This window comes from Megalobrama amblycephala, linkage group LG23, assembly GCF_018812025.1.
Source record: "Megalobrama amblycephala isolate DHTTF-2021 linkage group LG23, ASM1881202v1, whole genome shotgun sequence".
Lineage (NCBI taxonomy): Eukaryota > Metazoa > Chordata > Actinopteri > Cypriniformes > Xenocyprididae > Megalobrama > Megalobrama amblycephala.
The window spans coordinates 16,283,645-16,296,684 of NC_063066.1; the positions used below are offsets into that span (position 1 = coordinate 16,283,645).

General features: G+C 42.7%; 1 protein-coding gene and 1 long non-coding RNA gene across 2 annotated transcripts in view; one reads left to right on the top strand and one right to left on the bottom strand.

Annotated features, from left to right (window-relative positions):
- Positions 1 to 537: 537 nt before the first annotated feature.
- The window catches only part of LOC125259331, a 57,858-nt gene continuing 45,355 nt past the window's right edge, over positions 538 to 13,040 (bottom strand). Inside the window, exon 2 of the long non-coding RNA XR_007182775.1 lies at positions 538 to 722. This is a non-coding gene — a long non-coding RNA (uncharacterized LOC125259331). The remainder of the gene's footprint in view (positions 723 to 13,040) is intronic.
- Positions 7,489 to 12,282, top strand: LOC125259330. Its single transcript, XM_048176913.1, has 2 exons — positions 7,489 to 8,850; positions 12,160 to 12,282. Exon 1 carries the CDS (start codon positions 7,718 to 7,720, stop codon positions 8,771 to 8,773), a length of 1,056 nt encoding a protein of 351 aa, XP_048032870.1. The 5' UTR covers positions 7,489 to 7,717; the 3' UTR covers positions 8,774 to 8,850; positions 12,160 to 12,282.

The window sequence follows — 13,040 nt, forward strand, 5'->3', positions numbered from 1 at the left end:
CCACACAGACCAACAGCAAAGCTAAAAAAACAAATTAGTCCCATTCAGAATGATGGGATAATTTAGCATTTTCTCTAAAACTTTCTCCACTTTTTGAAGAAAATATGGAAACATTCTTATTGAGAAATTAATTAATCTGATCAGGGAATTGGCTGCTTTTTCAATGTCCAGTTTTAGACAATTCAGACCATCCAAAGGATAAAAACTGTACACATTATATGTGTCCAGAGTCAGGAAGCCCCATAAATGTGCATCTGGGGTATATTAATATTTAAAAGATTCTTACTGATTAAACTGCTCTGCATTTTGAAGCTTTAACATAAAATGATCATCATCACAAGAGATCTTATTTCCTCTCAGCTACAGCTGTATCTAGAATAGGTAAGTAATATAGCCCAAATTAAACTTTGCTATTCCCTGCATGAATATCCCTGAGAAATTTAGGGATTTTACATCATAGCCCGCTGCTAGAGAGATCTTCTAAACAGTCCTTCTTTCTCTTCCTCATCCCTGCTCCCTCTCCTTGTCATACATGCATTCAGACATCCAGATCTTTATAGACATCACCATTGTGTTGAGCTGTCAGTTCTGGCAGTAACTCGGCGGACATGTTCCAGTCCAGATCTATCATCTGGCTAGCCTTCAATCCCTCATCCATCAGCGTACTCAGGCTCCCGCAGACCCCTGCCTGATCCCATCATATCAAACTTCAGGGAGCTGTTCTGTAAGTGAGAGACTCAGGGTTACAGCTGACTATGAGTGAGTGGTGTGTCCAGTGTTTTAAAGGTTGTATTGATATGTTGTTGATGACCCTGGAGTGATTTTGGACACAGCTGGGACAAAGAAGACATTTAAACACTTATAATGGCTCACTAATACTTTGTGTGTATTTGTGTATATGTGTCGCATATACCAAACCTTCTTTTTCTGATACTTACTTAAAAGCTTTTGAGTACTTTTAAGTAAAACACCTGTCTCTAGTCAAATTAAGGTGGTCTGTAATACCTGGAAATAGGTATCATTGGGCCATTTAAAGGTGCCCAAGAACGTTCTTTCACAAGATGTATACATAAGTCTAAGGTGTCTCCTGAATGTGTCTGTGAAGTTTCAGCTCAAAATACCCCATAGATTTTTTAAATTAATTTTTTTAACTGCGTATTTTGGGGCATCATTAACAATGCACTGATTTACACTCGGCGGCGCCCCCTTAAATTGTGTGCTCCCTGCCACACCAGCTGTCGACTATATTACAGGGCATTTACAAAGTTCACACAGCTAATTTAACCCTCAAATGGATCTTTACAAGATGTTCGTCATGCATGCTGCATGCATGCTTCGAATTATGTGAGTAAAGTATTTATTTGGATGTTAAAGTTTTATTCTGAGTGAATTTGAGGCTGTCCTCCGTGGCTAACGGCTATTGCTACACTGTTGGAGAGATTTATAAAGAATGAAGTTGTGTTTATGCATTATACAGACTGCAAGTGTTTAAAAAAATGAAAATAGCGACGGCTCTTGTCTCCGTGAATACAGTAAGAAACGATGGTAACTTTTACCTCATTTAACAGTACATTAGCAACATGCTAACGAAACTTTTAGAAAGACAATTTACAAATATCACTAAAAATATCATGCTATCATGTCAGTTATTATTGCTCCATCTGCCATTTTTCGCTGTTGTTCTTGCTTACCTAGTCTGATGATTCGGCTGTGTGCAGCTCCAGACGTTAACTGGCTGCCCTTGTCTAATGCCTTTTATAATGTTGGGAACATCATGGGCTGGCATTATGCAAATATTGGGGCGTACACCCCAACTGTTACGTAACAGTCGGTGTTATGTTGAGATTCGCCTGTTCTTCGGAGGTCGTTTAAACAAATGAGATTTATATAAGAAGGAGGAAACAATGGGGTTTGAGACTCACTGTATGTCTTTTCCATGTACTAAACTCTTGTTATTTAACTATGCCAAGGTAAATTCAATTTTTTAATCAAGGGCACCTTTAAATCAACATCAGTCAGCTGGCAGAAGACAGGCTGAAAACCAGCAGCCAGGAAAAAAAAAAAAAAAAAAAAAAGCTAATATATATAGCACGAGCTAACTGGACAATGCTAACCAGCCAAATCTTGACTCCTATAATTACATCCAAGTAAATTATAGGTCTGTGAATAATTGTTTAGCCAACTTTTTAACTGCTTCTCTGTGCATATATGTAAAATAAGGGAGCCAGCAAATGTATCCAAGTAAGTAGTAAATACATTCCTATTTAAGTTCATAAGTTCCAGTATTATCCAGTATACCCCCCCTATAAAAAAAAATAACCAACTTGGTTTTGGGATTTTTTTAAATATTCATTTAAAATCTGATTAGAGCTCCAATTAAGAAACAAATGTTCTAATAACAACCTTAAAAGAGTCAAACCTTATCAGAAAGAGATTAGCCTTCTAATACTTTCTGATTTCCAGTCTTCAAATCAATTTAGACTTTAGCATAAGAACCTGGCACCCCATTTTTGAAAAAGCTGGGCAGGGACCTCAGCTGGTCTTTAACTGTATTCATTGAGCTTCAGGGTCCTTAATCTGTTGATATGGATTTTTACTCTTTTAATTAAAATGTTAAGAGCCTGGCTTTGAGGCCTAAAGTTAATGAACTGAGTTGCTGGAGTTGTCTGCACAATATGAAAAGAATTGACCGAGCGAGTAGTAAATTAACCACTGCCGTCTATTAGGACTAGATTAAAATCTTTAACATTGTCATCCAGAACATCATTCCTACATGACGATCATTCAGCTTGGCGGCTTTTAGTTAAACTATACCCTTGTTGTCTCTTTCTTTTCATTCCTATCTGTTAAAAATGTACTGTGTCAGCTGTGCAGCTTAAAGGGATATTTCGCCCAAAAAAAAGAAAATTATCCAATGATTTACTTACCCTCAAGCCATCCTAGGTGTATATGACTATTTTCTTTCAGATGAACACAAAAGAGTATATACTGAGATAGAGTATATTTAAAAATATCCTGTCTCAACCAAGCATTATAATGGTACTGAATGGGGGGGCTGTTTTGATGCTCAAAATGCATCCATCCATCCATCATAAATAATAATCCATATGGCTCCATGGGGTTAATAACAGCCTTCTGAAGCGAAGCGATGGGTTTTGTAAGAAAAATATCCATATTTAAAACTTTATTAAGTATAATAACTAGCTTCAGGCAGACCGTACACATCGATTTGCAGTGGAAGAGTAACCCCTGACCTGACGCATGACACGATTCACTTCAGAAGACCTTTATTAACCTGCTGGAGCCGTATGGATTATATTTATGATAGATAGATAGATGCATTTTTTTGGTGGTTCAAAACAGGCCCCATGTACCATTAAAAGCTTGGTAGAGCATATTTTTAAATATATCTCCAATTGTGTTTGTCTGAAAGAAGATAGTCATATACAATTGGAATGGCTTGAGGGTGAGTAAATCATGGGATAATTTTCATTTTTGGGTGAACTATCCTTTTAAAGCAACTGGCTGGTTGTAGAATATGCATATATGCAGTGTTAAAAAGCACCATACATCTTAATCAGCCCTTAATAGTAACAACAGCATACAACAGTTTCATTCTGAAACAAGAATTTGAGTTTCATCCTTGCTTAAGAGAGCCATTGATTATAATGCTAAGCTCTTGAGTAGAGCTGAGTGTTTGTCCTTGAGTTAAAAATTCAGTTGCTGAGCATGATAATGCCATTCAATTTTATAAAACACTACCTGCCATTCCATTCCTAGCTGTTCCTTGTTCCAAGAGGGAATAGACCTAGTAGCAGGGAAATTGCATGTGTTCTTTGGACTCTATAGATGTTACATAGGTCACAGCCCTGGTTTTGGCCCACTTAATGGTTTCATTCACCTTCCGTTGTCATTATCACTAAACCACAGGCATATTTGGCTTGTTTGACATTTCAGATGAACACTGGCACCAGATCTGAAAATGCTGACTCATGATTTTACACTCCGCACGGAGGTTGGCGTCATGCCTAGCAACGAGCTGTCAGAATGGTAAGTGACCGTTCTTAAGATTTCTCTCTTTGGGAGATGCTGCATGAATACAAAGAGGGAGCTATCATGCTCTCTGCAAAGGGCTGAGCTCAGCAGAAAAGGCAGCATTCGTGTACTTCTAGATTTATTGTAGAACACCATTGGCATGTACGCCACTAGTGTCACCAAATGGAATTGCAAAAATAATAACTGTTTCAAAAAGGTTTCCTGAACACTCCCCCCTGTTCAGGGTTGTGCACTATTCGGAACTTAATTGAGAATGGCTTTTAAATTACATTTAGGCATATAATTAACTAGTAAACTGTTATCTGACAGTAATAATTTTGACAGATTAATGCTAGCAGTTAAACAGTAAAAAAGTAATTATTTAATTTAAAAAGTGATTAAAATACCTAAAACACACTGCAGATAAATTCACCTTTTGTCAGGTTGACAATCACACTTACCCTTGCAACACTGCAAAAGAGCGCTCCGTAAATGTTGGTTACGTTATAATTGATGGACATAATGGGTCTTTTGTTTCTAATATTACATTGTTAAATGAAAGCGGATACCAAACGGCCATGAGATGCCTAAACATTGGTTTGGTTATCACTGTGTCAATAACACAATTTCGGGAGTACAGAACGACAATTTAGGTGATTCATTCCTGGCTATAAGCCTGCGCTAGTTCTACATTTGTTGCCAGAGGATTAAATGTGTCTTCATTTTGTAATTATATTAATCATTTAATTGAAATATATTTCTTGTAGGCTTATTTTTGTCTGTTTTCCTCTCTTCACAGCAGCACTGCAGGTGCGAGATGATATGACAATGTGAAAATCATCATGTCCTGTTGTTGTTTATGCTGGTATTTGCACATATAAAAATAAATGCCGCCTCATGAGAAAAAAAAAAGAAAAAAAAAAAAAACTTGTTTGGTATTTTTAAGATGTGTCCATTCTAATTTAATTTAATTATAACTTAACAGTCAAATCATATTATTTAATAGTTAATTCGAATTGGAATGTAAGGAAGTAAAATAACTTGAAATTCAAGGTAAGTCTTTTAAATGTAATTTTTCACTAGAACTTTTTTTCTAAAGATGATGGCATCATATATATTATGAAATATATCATTTTAAATATTATTTAATATATTTGTGATGGCCAGGATTTTTAAATGATTCTTATACATTCATCTTTCTATTGATCGATAAATGAAAAGACAAATATCTTTTAAATTTTAATATCTTTATTCGTCATTTATAGAGTCAGTACTTAGTTATTTGGCTTAAGGTTAAAACATTAAAACCAGTTAAAACAGTCTTTGGCTAAAATGCAATGTTAAAAATGTATCACAAATTGTTGAAGTTCAATTTTTAATTAAGATGACTTGAAATGTTTGGTACCTGGTGTGTTGTGGGAATGGACCAGTCTAGTGACAAAAAGGTTTAAAGGTGCCCTAGAATTAAAAATTGAATTTATCTTGGCATGGTTAAATAACAAGAGTTCAGTACATGGAAATTACATACAGTGAGTCTCAAACACCGGTGTTTCCTCCTTCTTATATAAATCTCATTTGTTTAAAAGACCTCTGAAAAACAGGCGAATCTCAACATAACACTGACTGTTACGTAACAGTCGGGGTGTACGCCCCCAATATTTGCATATGCCAGCCCATGTTCAAGCATTAGACAAGTGCAGGATGTCTGGATGTGCACAGCTGAATCATCAGACTAGGTAAGCAAGCAAGGACAACAGCGAAAAATGGCAGATGGAGCAATAATAACTGACATGATCATTGATATCATGATATTTTTAGTGATATTTGTAAATTGTCTTTCTAAATGTTTCGTTAGCATGTTGCTAATGTACTGTTAAATGTGGTTAAAGTTACCATCGTTTCTTACTGTATTCAAGGAGACAAGACTGTCGTTATTTTCATTTTTTAAACACTTGCAGTCTATATAATTCATAAACACAACTTCATTCTTTATAAATCTCTCCAACAGTGTGTAATGTTAGCTTTAGCCACGGAGCACTATCAAACTCATTCAGAATCAAATGTAAACATCCAAATAAATACCATACTTACGCGATTAGACATGCTGCATGACAAACACTTTGTAAAGAACAATTTTGAGGGTTATATTAGCTGTGTGAACTTTATTTATGCTGTTAAAGGCAAGCGCGAGCTCCGTGGGCGGGGAGCGTGAGCATTTAAAGGGGCCACAGCCTAAATCGGCTCATATTTCATGATGCCTCAAAATAAGCAGTAAAAAAATTAATTAAAAAAAAATCTATGGGGTATTTTGAGCTGAAACTTCACAGACACATTCAGGGGACACCATAGACTTATATTACATCTTTTAAAAAGACCTTCTATGGCACCTTTAAACGGGAAGTTTAACTGTTTTTATAGGAATTCTAAAGGAAGTGAGAATGTACCAACTTTGATGTATTAGAGGGGACATAGGAAAATGTGATTTTTGTTTTATAGAATTCTTTTTGCGTTAACTAAAATCTATCCATGGCTCTAAATTTAGTTAAAGGTGCAATGTGTAAATCTTAGGAGGATCTATTGACAGAAATGCAATATAATATGCATAAATATGTTTTCAGTGATGTATAAAGACCTTACATAATGAACCATTATGTTTTTATTACCTTAGAATGAGCCATTTCTATCTACATACACCGCGGGTCCCCTTACATGTTAATTCGCCGTTTTGCGCCACCATGTTTCTACAGTAGCCCTAAACAGACAAATTGCTCTACAGAGCACATTTGCTTGACTGGCTACTCTCTGCTGTGTCAGACAATGACATCTTTGTCCTGTGTTGGCCAACGTAGCTTCTCTATATTGCAATTCACAACCTCACCTCTAGATGCTGCTAAAATGTACACATTGCACCTTTAAATGTATTATGTTTATTCCAGAGTTTGTGCTGTAACTGTTGTGAGAATTTGTATGGTTTGTTTCCCGTTTTTGTTATAGTGGTGCCACCTCCTATAAATTCAGTGTATGTCTTGTCTAATGAGCCTTGCTACTTATTGTATTCTGGAAAGGTGGTGTTGTTTTTGGTTTTCTGTCAGTTTGAGAGGCTCAAGCACGATTATGTCCCTTGGAATGCATTCTATTTCCTGTGACTGAACCTGAATGGAACATGACTTTTGATCTTTTTAACTCCTACATTATTTGTTTCTCTAATGAGGCTTGAGATCACTTTTTTCTTGCTTAAGCAAGATTCAATAAAGACTGTCACAATTTAAGACCACTTTGCTCCCTATGGACTATTATATAATAGTGTGGCAGGGGGGGCGTGGTTCAGTGGAGTCTGCAGCGGGAGAGAGAGGGAGGAGACAAGCGGTGTCTGAGTGGATTAGACACAAATAGTAAACACCTGTCTCTTGTTTCAGTAATTGGCGTGGAGAGAGTATTTAATGCCAGGAGAAACAGGAGCCTGCGAGAGAGAGAAGGACTTCTGGCTGTTTTCCCCACTCCTGGATGTCTGTCTGCTGCTGGAGTGAAGTGACGTTATGTTGATTGTTTTGTGCCTGTTTGCACTGTTTTGTTATTATTATTTTGCTGATTAATAAACAGCCAGTAGTCACCCGCCGACCCTGTCCTCTTCCCTCCTTATTTACGAACTTTGTTACACTGGTGCCGAAACCCGGGAGGGAAGATGGATGCCGCCGCCAGGCCCGAGTCCTCCGCCGCACCATTTGCGGAACTTATTACATCCCTCGCGGTCATGCAACATGATCAACACCAGGCCCTGCTGGACTTACGTCAAGATCAGGAGCGGCGGTTCCAGGCCGTCCTCCAAGCCCAGCAGGAAGACCGCGAGAGGTTCCGGAGCTGGATGGACCGGGAGGTTCGGCCGGAAGCCACGGATCAACATGCTGTGCCCGTCCATATTCCACTCAATAAGATGGGGCCTGAGGACGACCCGGAGGCATTCCTTGATCTCTTTGAGACCTCGGCCGAAATATCTGGATGGCCGCGGGACCAGTGGCCGATGCGCCTGGTCCCCTTGCTCTCCGGGGAGTCCCAGGTCGCAGCACAGCAGCTTCCGGTGCGGAGCCTCCTGGACTACAACGACCTCAAGAGGGCCATCATCCAGCGGGTCGGCCGGAGTCCTGAACAACATCGCCAGCGGTTCCGTTCCCTGGAGCTGGGCGAGTCCGGCCGGCCCTTCGTGATGGCCCAACAGCTCCGGGACTCCTGCCGCAAATGGTTGCTGGCCGACGGAAGTGACGTGGAGGAGATCATCAACCGAGTGGTACTGGAGCAGTTTATCACTCGGCTTCCGAGGAGAACGGCCGAGTGGGTCCAGTGCCACCGCCCCACGTCGCTGGAGTCGGCTATCCAACTCGCGGAGGATCACATGGTGGCGTGCCCCGGGGTCGGCGAACCCCTGCCATCAGTCTCTCTCTCTCCCTCTTTTCCATCTCCTTCTCTCTCTCGCCCTGTCCCTTTACCTAGGTCTCGTCCACCCGGCCCTCCTCGAGTCCCGCCCCGGGGGCGGGGCGGGAATGGTCACATTCCCCATTCAACTCCCAGAGTCTCGGGTGTCCAACCCGACTGGCACCAGCCGGGTTGGACACGGCTCCTGTGTCTCCGCTCTCTCCACGCCAGCCGTCTGATCCACTCTCTGCCACTGGAGCGGCGGGGAGGTCTGGGCCGGCCTGCTGGCGTTGCGGGGACCCGGGCCATTTTGTGGACAGGTGTCCTGTGATGGAGGTGGGAACAATGGTCCGGGTCCCGGATGTCCCGCAGGCTGCCCCCGGTCAAGCTGGATGGTACCAAATACCTGTGAGTATCGAGGGGGGTACCTATCAGGCATTGGTGGATTCAGGATGTAACCAGACCTCGATCCATCAAAATCTGATACAATCCGGGGCATTGGATAATAGCCGCGTGGTTAAGGTGCGGTGTGTGCACGGGGATGTGGTAGAGTATCCTATTGTGCCAGTCATTATTCAATTCAGGGGTCAAAAGCATAGTGTTGAGGTGGCAGTTAATTCGCACCTCCAGCATCCGTTAATTTTGGGAACGAATTGGCCAGCGTTTACAGAATTATTGGGGGCTTTATGTACGGATGCTTCTTGGGGAAAAAATGCACCGGAGGGGAACGCGAGTGTGCAGGCGGGAGAGACTGAACCGGGACCACTGAGTACTGCCTCAGGGGAACAGAGCGAAATCGAGAGACTTATTTTCTCGGAGCGCGATGATTTTCCCCTGGAGCAGTCTCAGGATGAGACGCTGAAACGCGCGTTTGAACAGGTCAGTACCATCGACGGTCAGCCTCTCCATCCTGGACAACCGCTTACCTATCCATATTTTGCAATCATAAAAAATAGGTTGTATCGAGTGACCCAAGACGCTCAGACAAAAGAGGATACAACCCAGTTATTAGTTCCTAGGAGCCGCAGGGAAATGCTTTTTCAAGCGGCTCATTCTAATCCAATGGCTGGTCATTTAGGACAGGGAACGACACTAAATCGTCTCATGACCCGATTTTTTTGGCCGGGCATTCACGAGAATGTGCGCAGGTGGTGCGCGGCTTGTCGTGAATGTCAGTTGGTAAACCCACCGGCCACCCCAAAAGCGCCTTTGCGCCCCCTCCGATTAATGCAGATCCCCTTCGAAAGAATTGGCATGGACCTCATCGGGCCATTAGAGCGATCAGCAAGAAGACATCGTTTTGCATTGGTCATTGTGGATTATGCAACACGATATCCAGAAGCAGTGGCTCTCCGCAACATTTCCGCTAAGAGTGTTGCTGACGCACTGTTTTCTTTGATCTCCCGAGTGGGGATTCCTAAGGAAATCCTCACTGATCAGGGCACGGCGTTTATGTCACGGACGTTACGCGAACTTTACGAATTATTGGGCATTAAATCGATTCGGACCAGCGTCTTTCACCCACAAACGGACGGGCTGGTCGAACGTTTTAATCGCACGCTTAAAACAATGATTCGTAAATTCGTTCAAGAAGACGCCAAAAATTGGGACAAATGGTTGGAACCCCTGTTGTTCGCTGTGCGAGAGGTCCCGCAAGCCTCCACGGGGTTTTCCCCCTTCGAGCTTCTCTATGGTCGTCAGCCCAGAGGGGTGTTAGACGTCATAAGAGGGGCTTGGGAGGAAGGACCTTCTCAATCTAAAAACGAAATTCAGTATGTGCTGGACCTGAGAACAAAACTCCACACTTTGGGGCGGCTGTCTATGGAGAATTTGTTACAGGCCCAGGACAAACAGAGCCGGCTGTATAACAGGGGGACCAATTTACGTAAATTTGCACCGGGAGATAAAGTGCTTGTATTACTCCCAACGTCAAGTTCAAAATTACTTGCAAAGTGGCAAGGACCGTTTGAGGTCACACCGCAAGTTGGTGAGCTCGATTATGAGGTAATACGCTCAGATAGGAGAGGAGCACGTCAAATTTATCACCTCAATCTCCTGAAAAAATGGAATGAGGGAGAATCAGTGATGCTGGCGACGGTGATTAGCGGGGAGGATGATCTTGGGCCAGAGGCGAATATAAAAAACAATCTTTTGCACTGGCCCCAGGGGGAGATCACCTCTCGCCCTCCCAGCTCATTGATTTAACCAAATTACAGGCAGAGTTTGCTGACGTGTTTTCTCCCCTACCTGGCCGTACAAACCTCATTCAGCACCATATCGAGACAGAGCCGGGCGTGGTGGTTCGCAGCCGGCCGTATCGCTTGCCTGAACACAAGAAAAAAGTAGTTCAGGAAGAATTAGGTGCGATGCTTGAAATGGGGGTAATAGAAGAATCCAACAGTAACTGGGCGAGCCCGATAGTTTTGGTTCCTAAGATGGACGGCTCGGTTCGGTTCTGTGTGGATTATCGCAAGGTGAATGCTGTGTCGAAATTCGACGCATATCCAATGCCACGGGTTGACGAATTGCTTGACCGGCTTGGTACGGCTCGTTTTTATTCGACACTGGACTTAACAAAGGGTTATTGGCAGATCCCCTTGTCTCCATTATCCCGAGAAAAAACAGCTTTCACGACGCCGTTTGGATTACACCAATTTGTTACACTTCCGTTCGGGCTGTTCGGGGCACCGGCTACCTTTCAGCGACTGATGGACAGGGTGTTACGGCCCCATGCTGCATATGCGGCTGCCTATCTTGATGATATCATCATATTTAGTAATGACTGGCAGCGGCATATGCAGCATTTGAGGGCGGTCTTAAAGTCGCTGAGGGGAGCCGGGCTCACGGCCAACCCGAAGAAGTGTGCAATTGGGCGCGTGGAAGTAAAGTATCTGGGCTTTCACTTGGGGCATGGACAGGTGCGTCCCCAAATTGATAAGACGGCAGCAGTTGCGACCTGTCCGCGCCCTAAGACCAAAAAGGAGGTGAGACAGTTCTTGGGGCTGGCGGGATATTATAGAAGGTTTGTGCCTAATTATTCGGACCTCACCAGCCCCTTGACTGATCTTACTAAAAAGGAGGCACCAGATACAGTCCAGTGGACGGAGCTGTGTCAGCAGGCCTTTACCCAAGTGAAGGCTGCTCTGTGTGGCGGGCCGTTGCTTCACTCTCCTGATTTCTCTCTCCCTTTTTTGTTGCAGACGGACGCGTCGGACAGGGGGCTGGGTGCTGTCCTGTCCCAGGAGATAGAGGGTGAGGAACGGCCGGTGCTGTACATTAGTCGCAAGCTCTCTAAGAGAGAGACTAAGTACAGCACCGTGGAGAAGGAGTGTTTGGCCATCAGGTGGGCTGTCCTCACCCTCCGCTATTATCTTCTGGGACGGGAATTCACCCTCTGTTCGGACCACGCTCCTCTGCAGTGGCTCCACCGCATGAAGGATACCAACGCGCAGATCACCCGTTGGTATCTAGCTTTACAGCCTTTTAAATTCAAGGTGGTCCACAGGCCGGGTGTTCAGATGGCTGTGGCCGATTTCCTCTCCAGAAATGGGGGGGGGGGGCTGCAGGCCGGACGGCTCCCCGGCCTGAGTCGGGCGGTGGGGGTATGTGGCAGGGGGGGCGTGGTTCAGTGGAGTCTGCAGCGGGAGAGAGAGGGAGGAGACACGCGGTGTCTGAGTGGATTAGACGCAAATAGTAAACACCTGTCTCTTGTTTCAGTAATTGGCGTGGAGAGAGTATTTAATGCCAGGAGAAACAGGAGCCTGCGAGAGAGAGAAGGACTACTGGCTGTTTTCCCCACTCCTGGATGTCTGTCTGCTGCTGGAGTGAAGTGACGTTATGTTGATTGTTTTGTGCCTGTTTGCACTGTTTTGTTATTATTATTTTGCTGATTAATAAACAGCCAGTAGTCACCCGCCGACCCTGTCCTCTTCCCTCCTTATTTACGAACTTTGTTACAAATAGTAATATATTATATAATATATTATATTATATAATAGTTATATAGATATAATCATCTTTATTAATACAGTTAATTTATTAAAATGAATAAATTAACTTTTGTTAACAAGGGTGGAAAGACACTTAATTTCCCAGAATGCCTCACTAGAATCAAATTGCTGTTCAATAAATTCCCTCTGTCATTTCAGTTCCAATTCCAATTCAACTTCATGTGGCATATGGCCTATTCAACTGAAATTGATATGGAATGAGCGATATTTGAATATCAAGCTTTAAACATGCCTTATATGACTGCGCACATACATTAACACACTCGGATCACTTTTTCACAGGGGTGGGAAATCACACAGGCAGAAAAAGCCTCCTCATACCTAAAAATCATGTTTAACGTTAATGGGATTTCTTCCTTTGTTTTATTTTTTTATTTTTTTTTGTATCAAAAGCCTTTGTTTTACATTGACAAATGCTGTTTGCATAGAAAACGGTTTGATTAATGAAGTGTTTCCTGTGTCTGTCACGGCTCCCTTGGTGCTCCGTAAAATTGATGGGGAAAAAACCTGAACTGACAAAGAGGCATTCACTGCAGCCTTTCTTTTCAAGAAAAATATCAAAAGTAGCCGTTTAAAGCGTGTTTACGC

Bases quoted from the DNA above. Each gene is read 5' to 3' on its own strand.
- LOC125259330 (XM_048176913.1), top strand. From the start codon at position 7,718: ATGGATGCCGCCGCCAGGCCCGAGTCCTCCGCCGCACCATTTGCGGAA.